At 40.8% G+C, this 20,513-nt stretch overlaps 1 protein-coding gene across 1 annotated transcript in view; it reads left to right on the top strand.

Moving 5' to 3' along the window:
• The window catches only part of sbf2 (SET binding factor 2), a 598,480-nt gene that overhangs the window by 68,262 nt on the left and 509,705 nt on the right, over positions 1–20,513 (top strand). The window contains exon 2 of the mRNA XM_080190221.1: positions 17,019–17,104. Coding sequence (XP_080046347.1) covers positions 17,019–17,104 — 86 coding nt within the window. The remainder of the gene's footprint in view (positions 1–17,018; positions 17,105–20,513) is intronic.

Below are 20,513 nucleotides of genomic sequence, written 5' to 3'. Positions count from 1 at the left end.
CGCTACAGAAGTTTAGGGTACATGGAGTTGGGGGTAAAGTGTTAGCGTGGATTGAGGATTGGTTATCTAACAGGAAACAGAGTTGGAATCAGTGGATGCTTTTCTGGTTGGCAGTTGGTGACTAGTGGAGTGCAGCAGGGATCGGTGCTGGGGCTTCAACTGTTGACCATTTACATAGACGATCTGGAGGAGGGGGCTATGTAGGGTAACAAAATTTGCCGATGACACGAAGATGAGTGTAAAAGCAAATTGCGTGGAGGGCGCAGAAAGTCTGCAGAGAGATCTGGACAGGCTGAGTGAGTGGGCGAGTACGTGGCAGATGGAGTATAATGTTAGCAAATGTGAGGTTATCTACTTTGGTAGAAATAATAGTAGGAGGGATTATTATTTAAAGGGTGAAAAGCTGCAGCATGCTACAGTGCAGAGGGACCTGGGGGTCCTTGTGCACGAATCACAAAAACCCAGTCTGCGGGTGCAGCAGGTGATCAAGAAGGCGAATGGAATGTTGGCCTTTATGGCAAGAGGGATAGAATATAAAAGCAAGGAGGTCTTGCTGCAACTGTACAGGGCGCTGGTGAGGCCGCAACTGGAGTAGTGTGTGCAGTTTGGGTCCCTGTATTTGCGAAAGGATATATTGGCCTTGGAGGGAGTGCAGAGAAGGTTCACCAGGCTGATACTGGAGATGAGGGGGTTAGCTTATGAGGAGAGATTGAATAGACTGGGTCTGTACTCGTTAGAGTTTAGAAGGCTGAGGGGGGGATCTTATAGAGACAGAAGATAGTGAAGGGGCTAGATAGGGTCGAGGTAGATTCTTCCCACTTAGAAAGGATAGCAGAACTAGAGGGCACAGCCTCAAAATAAGGGGGGGGACAGTTTAGAACAAAGTTGAGGAGGAACTTCTTCACTCAAAGGGTGGTGAATCTCTGGAATTCTCTGCCCATTGAAGCGGTGGAGGCTACCTCGCTGAATATATTTAAGTCACGGGTAGATAGATTTCTGATAGACAAGGGAATTAAGGGTAATGGGGAGAAAGCAGGCAAGTAGAACTGATTCACTTCAGATCAACCATGATCTGATTGAATGAATGGTGGGGCAGGCTAGATGGCCAACTCCTGCTCCTATTTCTTACGTTCTTATTATCTAAAACTATAATGGTCTCATTAGCACACACAATCCTTTTAAGATGACTGTGACATAACACTCCGTGGTGAACCCTAGTTGGTATTTGTGGATTTCTCCTCAGAATCCCTCCAGATGATTATGACATGAGAGTTTCAAACTCCATTCCCAAAAACTTGTTTTAAAATCTTCTTTACTAATTATGCTTCCCCATAGTGGTTTGCATTCCTAAATCCAGTCCAGGTTTTTGAAATGACACTTGTAAACAAAACTTTCACTCCAGTTTTAATGGTGAATCCATCCAGGATTTTACACCAATGCCCTATGGATTTCTTTGTCCTGACTGCTGTACAAACTGTTCACAGTTGTGTTAACTCGATTTCCTCCCAGACTCGAGTAAAACAGCGTTAAATGTTTCATTTACTTATGAAATCTGCTCTCCACTTCATGGTTACAGCAACTGTCTCTCTAACTCAGAACACTAATTTACTCTTTGAATTGTTCTGGACCGTAACTTGGTCTCTGTTCACTTCAGTCATTTTAAGGCATCCTTTCTGCCCCAATTCCCTGGTTATTGGGATTGTTACTTGTTCCTTAGAAGGCCTACATTTTTGCAACACCCTTGTCTTGTCCAGCTTATCCTGGCAGAGATGGATGATGTTCACTTCCGAGTGTCCTGTCTCCAACTACAATATATCCAGCTAAAACTGAAAATATTTTCTATCCTTAAAAGGGTTTCAGTTGCTAAGCAATGACTGCTACTGTTTATTCTTCATGCTGTAACCCTGTGCAAGCACAAGAGAATCACAACCAGAAGAGAAAATGCTGGAAAATCTCAGCAGGTCTGACAGCATCTGTAAGGAGAGAAAAGAGCTAACATTTTGAATCTACATGGCCCTTTATCAAAGCTTTGACAAAGGATCATATGGACTTGAAACACCAGTTCTTTCGTTACTGACTTTGTTACAAGCTCCAATTAGTTGCTTAATGCTCTGTCCAGTAGTATGTCACTGTAGCCTATGAACTATTCTCACCAGTGTATTCTGTTCCTTTCTTATCAGTGTCCTTAAGTCATTATCAATTTTGCCTATCTTTTTGAAATATTAAGTAGCCGGAGTATTTATTTGCCAACTTCAGTCATCAGGCAACCATGTCTCAGAAATGGCAATTTGATCAACTTCTCTGCATTCCCCAACGATAGAGCTATCTTGATGGCCTTCCAAATTGGATTTCGCCAATAATATTTTTTGTACTATTGCCTCACTAATTCCACAGACCTGCCTATCTTGCAGTATGTTGTTCAAGACAAAGGGTCATCTGGTCTCGAAACTTAAGCTCTTTTCTCTCCATACAGCTGCCGTGAGACCTGCTGAGATTTTTCAGCGTTTTTTCTCTTTTGGTTTCAGATTCCAGCCTCTGTTGTAATTTGCTTTTATCCAGTAGAATCACAGTTGGAATTGAACCAGTCCCCATACATGCAAACACCTTTATTCAGCGTGGAACTAACTACCCTTCCATCGACAGAAGCATTAAAGTAACCTACTTAGAACTGTCTTATTTCAAATACAGAACAAGATTGTAAGAATCTACTGTACTGGGACATAGGTATGTCATGAGAACATAAGCACTAGGAGCAGGAATTGGCCATCTGGCCCCTCGAGCCTGCTCCACCATTCAATAAGATCATGGCTGATCTTTTCATGGACCCAGCTCCACCTACCCACCCACTCACCATAACTCTTAATTCCTTTACTGTTCAAAAATTTATCTATCCTTGCCATAAAAACATCCAATGAGGTAGCCTCAACTGCTTCACTGGGCAGGGAATTCCACAGATTCACAACTGTTTGTGTTAAGGAGTTCCTCCTCAACTCAGTCCTAAATCTGCTCCTTATTTTGAGGCTGTGTCCCCTAGTTCTAGTTTCACCTGCCAGTGGAAACTTCCCTGCTTCTATCTTGTCTATTCCCTTCATAATCTCTCATGTTTCTGTAAGATCTCCCCTCATTCTTTGAATTCCGATGAATGTAGCCCCAGTCTACTTAACCTCTCCTTATAAGCCAACCCTCTCAACTCCGGAATCAGCCTAGTGAATCTCCTCTGCACCTCTCCAGTGTCAGTATATCCTTTCTCAAGTAAGCAGACCAAAACTGTACTCATTCCTCCAGGTGTGTACTCACCAGCACCTTGTACAGCTGCAACATAACCTCGCTGTTTTTGAACTCCATCCCTCTAGCAATAAAGGACAAAATTCCATTTGCCTCTTAATTACCTGCTGCACCTGTAAACCAACTCCTTGAGATTCCTCCGCAAAGACACCCAGGTCTCTCTGTACCACAGCATGCTGCAATTTTTTACCATTTAAATAATAGTCCATTTTGCTGTTATTCCTACCAAAATGGATGGCCTCACATTTACCAACATTGTATGCCATCTGCCAGACCCTCACCCACTCAGACTATCTATATCCCTTTGCAGACTTTCAGCGTCCTCTGCACAATTTGCTCTGCCACCCATCTTAGTGTCATCTGCAAATTGTGACATACTACACTGGGTCCCCAACTCCAAATCATCTATGTTGATTCAAACTTGTTGTTCAGTTGGTTTTTACAGATTTTTTTCAAGTATGTCAGTCCTTTTAATCTCTGGCCTGATTTTTGCACATTGGAACAGCAACGCTGCAAAATTAGTTAAGCATTATTGTGAGGCAGATTTATTTTTGCCACACAATCAAAACTGTGTGAAGGAAGCCTGGAAGATTGGAAGATGAAAAAATTGGAGGTTTCCTCATAAGTCTGTGCAATAGTATTAAAAATGTGTCCTTGGAGGTTGTCCACGTCTTACAGCTCTTGAATGCTGAAAGATTGTTGTATGTGACAGTGGGTTCAAAAGGTTTGTCCACCTGTGAAACTGGTGCTATAAACTGGATTCTCAGAAGTGTACAAGAGCAGATTGTTCTCTTCTGCATGAAGTAAAACATTTCTCCATGGAGCATACTAGCACAAGAATCATACTTGCTGTCTGGTTGCTTTTGTCCAATCATTTTAACACTCATCGTAGTAGGGCAACTGAAGTGAAATATCATAGTGTGTCATGGATTAATTGGACATGAGTTTGCTTCTCTGCCAAATTCCTGATCTCAGTCATGCTGCAATTGGGTTATATGCTGATATGTTGAAGGTTTTTGAAGAGAGAAAGTGGAATTACCTATTTACTCTTGTTTAACTACAAGAAACTGAAAATTACATTGCAGAAGTTAATCCATTTGTGCTGATCAAGACTTTTGTGGCAAGAAGAGAGCAAAAGGAAGTGGAAAGTCAAAATCTTATGTACAAGAACTGTATGCTTTCAATATCCTGGGGCTAGTGATGCAAGCAAACATTTTGCAGTTAATGTATTTGGCGTTGAGCATTCTAAATTTGTTAACCTATAAATATCATAAAGCTGATTTGGAGCAATAATTCATATTTTATGGAAAATGAAAATAAATACTTGGGAACTATGTCAGTGTAACTTTTTTCTCAGACAACATTAGAGGGCCGATAATACTCTGAAATTCACATAGCCCTTCTACCTCCCTTTCCTCCTTTTTAAGACGCTTCTTATAACCTACCACTTTGACTAAGCTTTTGGCAACCTGTGCAAAATCATAATCTGAGGCTTAGTGTAAAATTTTGTTTGTTCTTGTGAAGTGTATTGGGATGTTTTACTAGGTTAAAAGTGCTGTAGAAATGCAAATTGTTATAAACCTGTTAGCAGTTGAGGCTGTTCCAGCATTATTATTTCAGGACAATGTAATTGCTATAATTAAATATTTAGGTTTAAACGTGGAAATGATGCATTTCAGATTCTGTTGACTGAGTTATATTTCAGTAATGCGTAATACTCTCTATCTTATTGCGTGGATTCAGAATTGCCATATAATAATGAAGTTGCCAGGTACAAGACACATCTCAAGGAGGCAGTCTTGCGCTGTTTAAGCTTCACACTAACTACAGAGTAAACGCTTTGATGTTAAGTAACTGATTTCTTCTCACCTCTTTGCTAATGATCACAATCAAAGTAGCACTTGATGGCCAACTATTTAAAACACAAGGCACAGCTGAATGATTCTATTGTGCAGTAAGAATTGAGCATGAAGAATGTTAATGTTGATTTAATTTGCGTTGTGCCTGTTTATTGATTTTTTTTTTCTCTTTCCAGAATGTGGCAACACTTTAGTGACAACAAGAACTTTGATTCATAAAGAACCTTTTAACATAGTAAACTGTTACAAGGAACGGTTCACAGGAACAATTTAATGAAGTTTGGTGCAAAGTCCCATAAGCATTTATTAGGGTAGATGTGCAAAGGTTTGTTAGAGATGTGGATTTTGAGGAGTGTCTTAAAGTAAAAAGAAAGATAGAGATGAAGAGGTTTAGGGAGGGAACTTGGGGCTGAGACAGCTGAAAGCATGGCCGCAATGATGGAGTGATAAAAATCTGGGATGCTCAAGACCATAATTCGAGAAGCACAGGTGTCTTGGGTTGTCGGGTTGGAGAAGATTACAGGCGATCCGTAGAGAATTTTGAAAACAAGGGTGAAAGTTTTAAAATCAAAGCATTGGTCCTAGTTAGTTGGCAATGTAGGTCAGCGAACATGGGTAATGGGCCATTGGAACTTGGCACAGGTTAGGACATGGACAGCAGAATTTTGGGTGTTACCAAGATTATGAAGGATGTGTAACAAATACCTAGTTCATGGTTCATAGTAATATTTTAGAAATTTTTTAATTATTGGGAAGATTAAAGTTTAAATGGGATAAATGTAAATAAAGCAGCTTGAAGATCAATATGCTGAAATGATTGGGACCATGTTGACTTAAACTAAGAGGTAACACAGCAGGTAGACTTAGTTGGAGAATTGGCGCAGGTGTTTACAAAAATTCAATCCAGAGTGTTATTTTGGTAGTTAAAACTGCCAATAATTTAAAAACATTCAGTGAGCCCTGGTAGCTATGTTGTTCTGGAGATGGGCAGAGCTTAAAGTTGTGGGGTTTCAATTTAACTATGTTTGCTGGGAGTGTGTATTTGGCATACTGACAGCCATATTGAAAAGCTGTTGATGTTCACAGGCTCCAGGAAGCAAACCATAGAACAATAGAAAAGTTACAGCACAGAAGGAGGCCATTTGGCCCATCTTGTTCATGCCAGCCCCAGAACACCCAGGTGCTCTTTGCAATCCCACCTTCCTGTATCCGGCCCATAGCCTTGTAGCTTACAGCACTTAAAAGTTATCTGGATCTGCACTTTAAGCGTCTGGGATCTCTGCCTCCACCACCAATTTTGGGTAGCAAATCCCTGACACCCATCATGCATTTCAAAAAAAAAGTTCTTCCTCTTGTCCCCTCCACACCTATTGCCACTTATCTTGAATATATGTCCCCTGGTTTCAGAATTCTCCATCATCCAGTGGCGTCCAGTCTGTCTCTTCCCCTCAATTTCATGTACCTCTAGCAAGTCACCCTTCTTTGTTCCAAGGAAAATAACCTCAACATGTTCAATCTCCCATTGTAGCTATACTTTTCTAGCCCTGGCAACATTCTTGTAAACCACCTCTGCACTCCCTCCTGAGCAATGATGCTCTTCCTGTAATTTGGTGACCAGAACTACACACAGTTCTCCAGATGTGGCCTCATCAGTGTATTGTACAATTCCAACATTATATCCTGACTTAAATATTCTATATCTCTGCCAATGTAGGAGAGCATTCCATATGTCGTCTTTACAACCTTGACTACTTGAACTGCTGCCTTTAGGGAAGTTTTTTATTTGCGAGTCAAGATCTCTCACTTAATCTTAGTATATTCCCTACAACTGTTTGACCTCCCCAATGCATTACTTCACACTTTTGTGTTAAAATCCATCTGCCACTTTACTGTCGACTCCACCAACCCATCAATATCATTTTACAGATTATAGCCATGCTCCACACAATCCACAACATGGCCAATCTTTGTGTTGTCTGCAAATTTTCCCATTGTACCCCCCCCCCCCCCCCCACCCCGTGTTCACATCCAAATTGTTAATATATAACAAATAGCAAGGGTCTTAACACCGAACCCTGTGAAACATCATTTGAAACAACTTTTAATTTGCAAGAGCTCCCATTTCTAATCCATTGGGATTAGAAAGGGTACCTGGATGTCTTGAGGCTGACGTGGACAAGATGGGCTGAATGACCTCCTGTACTGTAGCTTTTCTATCGTTTGCTGCCTGGAGCCGACGAACAGCAACAGCTTTTCAATATGGCCTTCCATATTCAGTGCTCCAAAAGCTCATGCTACCAAATAAACCTGTTGGACTTTAACCTGGTGTTGTGAGACTTCTTACTGTGCCTACTCCAGTCCAACGCTGGCATCTCCACTTCATCCATTGATCATTACTCTTTGTTTCCTGTTATAAAGCCAACTTTTGATTACGTTGCTGTTATTTGGCTCTGTGTGGTTGAGGCTCAGGAGAAGTTCTGGAGAGCTGAGTTGGGGAATGATGGAGTCATTGTTATTGACAATGATATGGATATGTATCAGGAGCTCACTTTTGGGTCAAGTATGACACCGAGATTACAAAGTTTTGTTCAGCCTCAGATAGTTGTCAGAGGGAGCAGTGATCAGGAAGTGAAGTTTGTAGCAGAACCTGAAGACAATGGCTTTGATCCTTCTAATTTTCAGTTCAAGCAAATGTCCTCTCATTCAGTATTGAATGTCAGGCAAACAGTGTGACAATTTACAGACATAAGAGGGAGGTATAGATGGCTGTTGTTTGTGCATATGTAGATTGAACTGTTTTTGGTTGAAATCACGAATGGGCAACTTCCTATGGAAAATAGGAGGGGACTGAGGATTGATCTTTGGGGGACACTTGAGGTAATGATGTAGGAATGGGAAGAAATGCTCCTGTAGCTAATTCTATAGCTAAGACTGGATAGATAAAAACAGACACTGGAAATGTCCTTGTCTGACCACCTTGGTTGCTGTAGAGTAAAGGAGACATGAGTTCTACTTCTTCATAAAATACCTTTATTTCTTTGATCCAATCCACACAAAATTCTCCATCACTAAACAGTGCCACTTGTGGCCCCTTTTTATAGGTGACCTCTATTCAATAATTGACATCAAATTAGGAGTTAATTGGAAATCAAAATGTATGGGTTAGGTTGATCAGCTATGCTTAAAAAGAAAAAAATTGCCCTTAGTGTCCTGAGATGCTTAGGTTAGAGGAATTAGTGGGTAAATATGCAGGGATATGAGGGTAGGGCCTGGGTGGGATTGTGGTTGGTGCAGACTCGATGGGCTGAATGGCCTCTTTCTATACTGGAGGGTTTCTATGTCTGTTAACCCATTCCTAACAGTCCTATCCGGATATCGGAGAGGCACTGGGGGCGGATGGTGTCAACCATGTCAAAGGATGAAAAACACTAACACTTGTCACCATTGTGTAGGATGTCATCTGTGACTTTGCTAAGAATTGTATTGGTACTGGGGTAAGGAAGGAAATTTGATGGAGAGAGTCAACCCTGGAATTCTGGGTAAAATGAGCATGGATTTGGGATGCAGCAACAAATTTCAAAGATTCTGGAGTAGAAAGGGGGATTAGAGATGGTCTGGTAACTTGCAAGGTTGGGAAGGATCAAGGTTTGATTTTTTTTTAAGGGAAGGGATGATTTAGCTTGGATTTGAAGAAGAGGGGATAGTACCCTAGGAGGGAGAATTGTTAACAGTAATCCCAGCTAACACGGGGATGAGCAAGATAAGTTGAGTGGCCAGTAGTTTATTGGGAATTGGGTCAAGAGAGTAGGGGGGTGGGTTTCATGGGCAAAATGAGCTCAGGGAATGGGTGGAAGGTAGGAGAGAAACAATAGGAAGATGTAAAAAGGATGGTGTGGGGTGGAGGGGAAGGGAGAGGGATTTAAGATAGTTCAGAGCAGAGCAAAGAAACCGGGGATTATCTTGATGCTGCAGGTGATTGTAACATAAGAAATAGAAGTATTACTAAACCATTTGACTCCTTGAGCCTGCTCCAACATTTAATAAGTTCATGGTTAATCCTTATCCATAACTGTATTTTGCTGCCTGATTATCATATCCTTTGATTTCCTTTACGGTCCAAAAATCTTATCAATCCCTGCCTTGAACATACTTGAGCATTCACAGCACTCAGGAGCAGATTAATCCAAAGATTTCCAGCTCTGAGTGAAGTAATTTCTCCTCATCTCAGTCTTAAATGGCTGACCCCTGAGCATGAACCATGACTCCTGGATCTTGACTCTCCAGCTGGGTGGGGGAAATAGCTTCTCAACATCTACCTTGTCAAGCCTCTTGCAATTCTGCATGATTTAGTGAGCTCAAACTAATTAAACTCCACAGTGTTAAGGCCTATTCGAGTTGATCTTTCTTATAGGACAACCCTCTTGCCCAGGCATCAGTTCTGAAATTGTGAACAGTTGTGGGAGTTAAAGTGCATACTTTAATTTCAGCGATATGCTGCACAGCCTCCATGGCAAATATATCCTTCCTTGGGTATGGAGCCCAAAACTGTACACACTACTACAGGTGTGTTCTCTCCAAGGCTGTATGGGGGATGATGGGGCTTCTCATATGATGACAGGCTGAGTAAATTGGGTGTATATTCTTTGAGATTTAGAAGAATGAGCTGCAGCCTCATTGACACACGAGGTTCTGAAGGGGGTTGAAAGTGTTGATGCTGAGACTGTTTTTGTTGGTTAGGCATCGTACGCTTAGCACATGGTCTCGCGATAAGGAGTCAATCTTTAGGACTGAGATAAGGAGAAACTACTCCACTCCAAAGTGTTGTAAATCTTTGGAGTTCATTACTCTAGAGTGTCATGAATGTTGAATCATTGAACTTAGTCAGGGCAAGGATTGGTAGATAATTTTTAGACTCTTCAGGGAATCAAGAGATATGGAGAGCGGGTGGAAATGTGGAGTTGAAGACCAACATCAGCTATGATCTTATTCAATGGTGGAGCAGGATCAAAAGAGTAGATTGTCTACTCCAATTTCTTGTGCTTTGTCTTTATTTTCTTTTACTTCACTGCATTATTTCCCCTGTTCACTTTTTTACTTTTATAAGTATTTCTCTGAACTTTCCATTGATCATTGTTCCCTAATTTATCGGATTTGTTCCTTGCGTATAGCTTCGCACCGTGACTTGATTTCTCAAGTTTAAAAAAAAGCTTAATCTTGTATTTTTTAAATGCAGTGAAGAATTAGCAATTTAAAATGTGTTAGACAGTTACAAAATAAAGTGCAGATAAATGTGTTTTCTTGCATGAGCCATCAAATCTACATAACAGTTGCAAGTACGTGTTCCCCCCCCCCCCCCAAACGTGGACACATACATTTCTTATTTATTTGGAATGTGAATGCCATTAATTTACTTTGAGGAATTTTGAGACACATGAATCACAAATATCAAAATAATTATCTGACATCTGAAGAGAATGAGGTTGCAATGAAAATTCCATTGTGACCCAATTCATGCGGGTTTTGTTGCACTCTGCAGACTGGAATTAATGCACTGTCTCTACTTGTCTGCCTGTCTGTCTCCCCAAGACCCTGCTGATTTATCCTTTTTTCACGAACCCATTACAGTTGATAAGTTTGTGCTTTTACAATTTGGTCAGAATTTTGGATGGAGCAATTTTTGAATAACTCTTCATTCTAACTGATGAAGTTTAAAGTTGATTTATTAATGTTACAATTAGGCTTCCATTAACACTGCAATGAAGTTATTATGAAAATCCCCTAGTCACCAGACTGTTCGATTGCACTGAGGGTGAATTTAGTATGACCAACGCACCTAATCAGCATGCCTTTTGGACTGCGGGAGGAAACTGGATTACCTGGAGGAAACCCACGCAGACACTGGGAGAACATACTAACTCCACACAGACAATGATCAAAGCCAGGAATCGAACCCAGGTCCCTGGCGCTGTGAGGCAGCAGTGCTAGCCATTGTATCACCATGCCACCCATAAAGAAAGTATCTGCATATTAACTTGGACCACATTGTTACCCAATGAAAGAGAAAATGCTTGTAGAGTCTGAAGACGTCCATGTCTTCGACAGTCGGGTACATGTGTGCAGTATCCATGTCTGTTTATCAAAGAACTCAAATAACATAACGTATGTTTATAACAATCTTCCTACTTGTGACTTGGTAGAGAAGAACAACTATAACTTTACATTGAGGGTCAAGCCAGGATATTATGTCTGGAGCTGCGATGTGCATGGCTGCAATACTTCCTTCATATATTTGAATTGGGCATCATGTTTCATGGTGAGTTTTGGGTGACCACATGTTTGCACGAATGTAGTTTGGGGATGCCTGTGGTTTTGTGGGAGGTTGAAACCAGGGACCTGTTCTATCTGGTCCTTCATGTTTGTTCTGTCTTCGTGTGAGGATCATTCCTCTCTTTCCCATGCTTCAGGGTTGAAATTGTATTGCATGAAGTTATGTTCATGGGTCCAAAAGGGCTTCAGGCAGAGGTTTGAAATGTGGTGACTGCGGTTTTGTGAGGATTGTGTTTGAGTCTCCATCCTGGGAAGTGCTCGTACATGATGTTGAAGTCTCTGTTGAAAGTAGACTCTGTTGTCGGAGGTGGTGGCTTGTGTTGCCCAAGCAAGATTGTCCGCATATGCAACTTGTTAGTGCATGTAAAGTCTCATGTAAAGTCTCAGTGCCAATGTTAATTGGCTCCTGCCATGTTTTTGGACTTCTTTCTGATTCCATGGCTGCAAGCCAGTGTGGTACCTTTTGGACCTTGTGAAAGTGCCATTTCTGCCAGCAGCCTCCCCCTTCTTCATCATCACCACCATCACCGGAGGGATCATGGTCATTGCCCAGCACAGTTGACAAGGTACTTTTGTCTTGGTGCTCTTGTCAAAGAAGTCCTTTTGTACTCTGTAGTAAATTGGTAGCAATGGAGTTGGACCAGACTCTTGGGGCCCTTGTATTTCATAGGATTACAGCTCCAAGGTGATGAAGGAGGGACTCAGGCATGGTGACTAGAATGCGTCAGGTCCAGATCTTCAAGGCATTCAATCTATTGTTGGCATCGTGCTGAATCTAGAGATTCTCGCAGGGCTGAGAGAGGTTGATGGACTGCATTGCCAGAGCAGGTCCTGGATCTCCTTTGTCCAGCAAGGAGTGTATTTTTTTCCTGAAGTCTTGGAGAATGCTCTTTTGGTTGCACCAGTCAGGAGACCAACAAATTGATAACAACACCTCATAATCACAGGATTCAGGTCACCACTTTATCGATGGTCACTTCGCTGTAGTGGTCCCACATAGCGTTGGTCATGTTCCACATTTGATTGATGAGATCACAGGGATTTCAGTTCTGGTGCGAAGTAAGTATTTTGCGGGATGCATGTAGTGTGTTCCCACTTCGTTCTTTGGGCACCATAGCAAGTCTCATTGATAATGGGTGGAATAGAAAGTTGCTAATTATTTGGAAGCAAAGACCAATTGCAAGTCTTGAGACATCCAATCTTTTAGGCTTTTATCATTGGCCTTAATTATCTCATAATCTGTCATAGTGTGGTGACTGTTGAAATTACCAATTCAAGCATCTGGGATGGTGTGCTTGGGAGTGATGACTTTGGCCATTTCAAGTTATGTTAATGATGTATAACTTCTGTATCTTGATAGGAGGCTTTGATTTGATTTTATTATTGTCACTTGCATTGGTATTCAGTTGGGGAGAGCTCTATAAAGGTGTTCTTTACCTCTGGTCAAGCCATACTTTGAATGTAGTGATTGATTGTGAGGTTGTATCCGTGGATATGATGGTGGCTGACCTGTTGGAAACATGGGTTTCTTGACATGCCAAGACTTAAGTTGTAGGATTCTTGTTTTGAGGGCTGACCTGATGCATTGCAGGGCTATCTTGGTGTCGTGCGTGTTGCTCTGAAGATTGGGAGATCGTTAATTGATGTTCTATCACTGGGTTGATGGTATTTGTCATCTTTTATCACTTAATGGCCAAGGCCATGTGAAGGCTGCTGTCTTTCACTTTGTATAGCACTGATGGCTTTCTTCTACGATTGTGTTGCTCCATTCTGACTTTTATGAAGTGATATGAAAAATACAGAAGCCTTGTATGCTACAGTAATCGCAAAATAATTTGTATGCAAGATTTCTTACAGCACTGACAAGATTATAACCCAAGGAATTTTTGAAAAAAGCTATTCTATTCAGAGATCAAAGCTGGAAGTATCATTTTAGATGTGCAAACAAAATGCGTTACAAAGGGTAATTTACTCAACAGTTGATGGGTGAAAGATCAAAAAATGTCGATTGTCGAAAGTAATTGCCATAAACTCTATTTTTGAGGAGTAGACAACATTGCAACTAGTTAAATTCTTGATATTTGTGCCAATTTATTTTGTTACCTTACTTGACATATCTGTTAGATTGGGATTGAGTTTAACTGACTTGCTGTTTGCAACCCTTGATTTCTCTTGAAAGTGCTGTAAGGAAATAATGTGTCTCAGAGCATTGAGCTACTGCTTTGGAGCTCAAATCTCTTCTGCAGACGCAAAAGTTAGCCTTCTTTCAACTGGAGTATAGCTTTTCTGACTCCCATCTAATTTCAGACATTTTGTGAGTGCTTGGGGATTTCAACATTTTAATTACTCCCTTCAGAAATGCATCATTGAAACTTGTTTTTTGTCTTTATCCAAATATGCAACTAATTATATAATAACTTTTATATAAGTCACCACAGTACTCAATTTTATGACTTATAACTCTTGCTTAACTTAAATTTTTTAGGATGGTGAGAAAGGAAGATGAAGTGGAGAGAATAGCTAGGATTTTTTCATGGGGAGCCTGGCATCTCCTGATTCGCCTCTTGCTTCCTGTCCCTCCCCTGGACAGCACTATAGACAAGGCAACTTATAATACTGATGCATGGATCCATTCCAGTGCAGAGGGTGAGAGAGTACATCCAGCAGAAATTGGATGTAAGGATAAAGCAGTAGTCTATATTGTCTGTGCGTACAGCTTTTCCGCAATTTTGTTTTGGAAGAAGGCTGAACCACTGTATTTGAACTGATTAGTTATGTAAACTCTTGGCATTTGGGTTCTTGTCCTTTTGCAGTGTTCAATTTAAAAAAAGTTGTTATTGAAGATTTTCCCCCATTTTTACATACATGCAACAAACTCTCCAGGATTGATACAATACAGCATTATTATTTATCCACGGGCAAATAACATTACAATTGGTTTGTTTAAATCATTGTAATTGTTGTAATCGTTGTACTCCTTCGTACGGCTAATTAAAGGATATTTCCCAGAGTGCAGGATGTCAGGATAAAATGATAAAGCTACATGGTGCAATGGTGCATACCCTTGCCAATCGGATGATAAGACCGAGCTACAAAAGTATAAGGGAGCCACTATGGACCAATACAATTAATTGGAGCTTAAAACAGCACCCCAAAACCCACAAATAATAAAAGGATGTAACAAAAAGAGGGGAACATCAGGATACAACTCCTAAACCCAAGATGTGGCAGTACAGTGTACACTTTCACACACAGGATGAAGAGCAGAACTATACAGACTCATGGGAAGAGGTCAGATAAAACAGAGCACAGGTGACTAAACTTGTCCCACAAAGAGCAGAATACCTTCCATTAGGGAGACCTAAACCTATAATATAACTTCCACACCTTTTTAAGTCAGATTTTTCAAAATAAGTGCTATAATTGCCTACGTAGCCCAAGAAAGTAAGAGATGTTGACACAGATAAAAGAAGAACCAATAAGCCAAGAATTCACACACCACACTTTTGCTCAAACCCCACTCTAAATCCACCAGAGGTGCTGTTCAAGCTCCACCATCAGCTGGAAAGAATTGTAAAGATACCCATAGACAGGATATCTGCCCTCTCCCGATAGGATGAGGGATTTGGCACCCAGCCAAATCTCACTGCAGTGACATGAGGAAAATCTTGCTGGTGTGAATGGTGGTAATGCTCTGGCCATTATTTTCCAAACTCCTGGTGTGACATAGATAATGCAGAGCCTTTGGTTTCTTACAGTATAGCATCTAGCATGAGTTCTTTGCAAGCTCATAGGAAATATTTGCAAATCATTTAAATTTATTATTAAATAAAACCTTTTTGAATTCAGGCCAATTTAAAAATAGACCTTGTCAACTATCTTGTAATGGCCTTTTCATTTCATAGTCTTGTCTTCTGCCCTAAATTCCAGTCCTTCATTATTATTTATTGTTTCTTGGTGACATCTAGCCTTTATGGTATTAGCGGTGCAGTGCTGGGACCACTGTTGTTCACAATTTATGTCAATGATTTAGACTCTGAAATAAAAAAGAACAATTTCTAAATTTGAGGGGGACACCAAATTTGGAGGGCCAACCTGCAACAAATTGTGGTAAAGCATTACTGTCAGAATATATATAATTAATATGTTAATTTCAACACTGGCATGTGTGCGCTATTACATTTCAGTAAGAGAAATGAAGAGGCAGTTTAATATTTAGGAAAAAAGTATTCACAAGATCAAAGACCCATCCGAGCGTAGTTGAACATTCCTGTTTGTAAAAAGTGCATTCTTTGGAGTGGGTGTCACTGGCAAAGCTGGCATTTATTACTCATCTTTGGTTTCCTACGAGAGATGGTGGCGGATCTTGATGAACTGCTGTAGTTATGTACTCACACTGTACAATTAGGAGGGAAATTCCATGATATTGATTTAGCAATAATGAAGAAAAAGAAGTATGCCTAAGTGAGTGCGGAATGTGGCTTAGAGGAATTTGGAAGTGATCGTCTTCCCATTCATCTGTTGTGTTAATCTCAGCTGGTGGTTGTGGGTTTTGACACTGTTGTTGAAAAGCCTTGGCAAACTGCTAATATATAGAAGTATTTTGTGAAGAAGGAAAGATGAAAATTTGTTGAATTTAAGTAGATTTTTATCAATGTTTGGGCTTCTGGTAAAAGCTAATATGCCAAGCAAAAGGGCCATTAAGGTACTCCCGTTGTTAGATTTATTAGTTATGTGGTACTAATAGGAACTAATTTATTTGTAGGTAATGTAACTATTTTTCCTAGCTTTACAGGAGCCAACCAAAAAATGTTTGTGGAGATCTCTTGCAGATTATTTCTGAAATTATTTGTGTAGATGTAGATCGATTATTTATTTATATATATATATATATATATATATATTCTATTCAAAATTGTACAGCAAAGCACCTTGCCTTGCAAGAACATATCATTTGATTTGCTGTGAGCAAATAGAATCCCTACAAGGCAGAAGGAAGCCATTCAGCTTATTGAGCCTGCACCAACAGCAATCCTGCTCAGCCCTATATCTGTAACCCCACATGTTTGCCCTACCAATACCTTGACACTAGGGTCAATTTAGCATGGCCAGTCAACCTAACCTGAACATCTTTAGACTGTGGAAGGAAATTGAAGCACCTGGAGGAAACCCCACACAGACATGGGGAGAATGTGCAAATACAGATTGTTACCTGAGGCTGGAATCACCCAGGTCCCTGGTGCTGTGAGGCAGCAGTACTAACCACTGCCACTCTGTGCAATCTACTGGCCATTGCATGCGCTGAAGTTACCTTGCTGCTACCAATTATCACTAGTTAAGTATTTCTCATGCATGGTAGAAAAAAGACGTTATTAGTCAAGAATGATGGAATTGTAGATTGTTAGGGAACTAAAAAGATGTAGAACTTAGTCTTGATTATAACCAGTAGTGATTTTTAGAAATATGATTTCATTAGCATGTTTTTCCCTATTAAGTAATACTGTGCTAATGCGCTTTTAGTGATGTGTTCATTTCTTTTGCATTCAGGATCTGTTGAAGGTTCAGGGAAGATAATTCAGCGTTTTCCACAAAAAGACTGGGATGACGCACCTTTTCCACAGGGAATAGAATTGGTAAGTACGTAAGCTCTTACTTTGCATTTCATTACTGGAAATTGGGTTGTTCTTCAATCAATTTTGAGCATATAAAGAACAAGAACAAAGAAAATTACAGCACAGGAACAGGCCCTTCGGCCCTCCAAGCCTTCACTGACCGTGCTGCTTGACTGAACTAAAATCTCTATCCTTCTGGGGACCATATCCCTCTGTTCCCGTCCTATTCGTGTATTTGTCCAGACGCCTTTAGAAGTCACTAACGTATCCGCTTCCACTACCTCCCCTGGCAATGAGTTCCAGGCACTCGCTACCCTCTGTAAAAAAAAACTGTCTCGTACATCTCCTTTAAACCTTGCCCCTCACACCTTAAACCTATGCCCCCTAGTAATTGACTCTTCCACCCTGGGAAAAAGCTTCTGACTATCCACTCTGTCCATGCCTCTCATAATCTTGTAGACTTCTATCAGGTCTCCCTCAACCTCCGTCATTCCAGTGAGAACAAACCAAATTTCTCCAACCTCTCGTAGCTAATGCCCTCCATACCAGGCAACATCCTGCTAAATCTTTTCTATACCCTCTCCAAAGCTTCCATGTCCTTCTGGTAGTGTGGCGACCAGAATTGAACACTATATTCCAAGTGCGGCATAACCAAGGTTTTATAAAGCTGCAACGTGACTTCCCAATTTTTGAACTCAATGCCCAATGCTGATGAAGGCAAGCATGCCGTATGCTTTCTTGACTACTTTTTCCACCTGCATTGTCACTTTGTGACCTGAGTACCTGTACACCCAGATCCCTTTGCCTATCAATAGTCTTAAGGATTCTGCCATTTACTGTATATTAACTAAGAGCATTCACAGGACCCAAGTCATCTAGCTATCCTTTTCCCCTGAGCTCTCTGCTCAAAGGCAGGTCCAACCCGTAGCATCACGACCTCCAGCAAGGGGAGGGCCAGGAGAAAGGTCCTGAATTCACTGCAGCTGGACTGGGAATCTAACCCTGTGCTCCTAGCTATGTTGGAATGGAAATAATATTTTGATGAAAGGTATGAGTGTTGAAGCTCAATTCAATATGAGAACCTTATTCCAAGTCAAGTCGGATACTTCAGGGTACCTGTCAATGACGTTTGAGTAAATCCAGTTTAGTGATAAAGATAGATTGTCCAGCCGTCTCAACGCAGTCCTCCAGTCGTGGGATAGAATAAGAGTCTGTTTCTGTAAGTGCACTAACTTTCTGCGAGTCCGCACACAATCTTTGGGGACCATCCGGTTTCAGTACTGTCATAGAGGTTTACAGCATGGGAACAGGCTCTTCGGCCAACTTGTCCATGTCACCCTTTTTTTAAAAATCCCTAAGCCAGTCCTAATTGCCCGCATTTGGCCATATCCCTTTATACCCATGTTACTATCTAAATGCTTTTTAGAAACACAAAATTGTACCCATCTCTATTAGTACCTTTGGCAGCTTATTCCAGACACTCACCCCCTCTGTTGTGAAAAAAATTACCCCTGTGGTCACTTCTGTATCCCTCCCCCTCTCATCTTAAACCTATGTCCTCTAGTTTTAGACTCCCCTATCTTTGGGAAAAGATATTGACTATCTAGCTGATCTATGCCCCTCATTATTTTATAGACCTCTCGAAGATCACCCCCTCAGCCTCCTACGCTCCAGAGAAAAAGGTCCCAGTCTATCCAGCCTCTCCTTGTAACTCAAACCATCAAGTCCTGGAAGCATCCTAGTAAATCCCTTCTGCACTGTTTTGAATTTAATAATATCCTTTGTATAATAAGGTGGCCAGAACTGCACACAGTATTCCGAGTGTGGTCTTACCAATATCTTGTACAACTTCAACAAGACATCCCATTGAATTATATTCAGTGTTCTGATCAGTGAAACCAAGCATGCTGAATGCCTTCACCACTGACCACCTGTGAGTCCACCTTCTATGGGTGAGCTCGATTCGCTGCACCTCAGTTCAGTTGTGTCATTGTTAAGCATAGCTTTGATCTCCCTTTTGAACATGTGCCAATATTAGAGGGTTAAGTCTCAGGATGTTGTTTAATTGGAACAGCATTTCCCACATCTATATCTTGCATAGCCATTCTAATATCTGCCAACTTATTCCCACATGTGATGTTAATAATTCTTTCTGGTTAGTTTGATTTTCCTCTGAAAGATAACTCGATACTTAACCCAATCCTCTGGATAATCTTGACAATAAATCCTCAACAACTGTCTTCAAAGTTTGATGCCATTGTTCTAATGCTCCATGCGATTCTGGATGGTATGCCGTTGATTTGAATGGCTTTATTCCTAAGCTATCCATAACCCCCTTGAATAACTTTGTAAAATTTGATCTTTGATCTGAATGTATTGCATGTATCTGAATAATCTGAATGGGTAATCCATATCTAGTAAAAAAGATTTAAGTAACTCCTTTTCGCTGCATTTACCTGTAATGGAATAGGCTCTGGAAACCTAGTAGACACATCCCTTATAATCAATAGGTATCGATTCTCATTTCCTGTTCTAGGGAGGATGTTAGGTTGTTTTTCGTGAGACTCGTCCATCCTTGATACGAAGGCAAACACCAACTGCTATCTGATTCACAGGTTCTTTATTCTTCTTACGTATGCAAGCTGGCAAACCTTTGCTATGTAACTTCCACCCAGTGCTGGGAGTCAGGTAGCAAAAGGGTGCCAAACAATGGGACAGTCCCCCTTTATGTAGTTTTTACAACCCTTCAGATCACATGCGGTCTGATACAATATAGCTAATCACAAGACACCCTTTGTTCTAGTCAGGTTAACAATATCTAAGGTCATAATATCATTTATGTTGAAAAAAAGATAATTGTTAAAGGGTAAATTTGTTAATCACAGATGTCTTAAGCTTTCATTTTGAAATCAACTCAGAAGTTTGCAGTTGCATGCGATGTTAACCCCTTAATATCTCATTCCCTCCCTTTATCATTTCATGATAACTTTAACCTTTAGAGAGGAGTTTGGGCTCTGTTATAGGCCAGGCATTGACAAACACATTATAGCAAGAACAATCATCAGTAAACCACCAGAATAATGATTCTCAAATGCATTAACATTCCTCCCCAGTCCCCAAAGATACTACCAAAGGGCCACCAGCCAGGGGGGTTGTAGTCCTTAAAGTTCGGCCCCTTGGTTTTAATTTTGATTGCCATCTTTTTAATATGTTCAGCTAAATCAGTGGTATTGTCGGAGGAGTCTGGAATGTACATACAGCACTCAGAGCCTATTAGGGCACAGGTGCCTCTGGTGGCTGCCAACAAGTAATCTAAAGCCAATGTCCGTACAGCAATGACTTCGGAGATAGTGGTGCTCACATCCTTTAATCCATCCGTAGTATCATTAGCTATTTTCTCGAGCAAATGCCATATTGATCAGCTGTTGAG

Source organism: Carcharhinus amblyrhynchos, chromosome 6, assembly GCF_965287045.1.
Source record: "Carcharhinus amblyrhynchos chromosome 6, sCarAmb.v2.hapA, whole genome shotgun sequence".
NCBI lineage: Eukaryota > Metazoa > Chordata > Chondrichthyes > Carcharhiniformes > Carcharhinidae > Carcharhinus > Carcharhinus amblyrhynchos.
The sequence above is the reverse complement of the archived record's forward strand: the minus strand, read 5'-3'. Positions and strand labels throughout refer to the sequence as shown.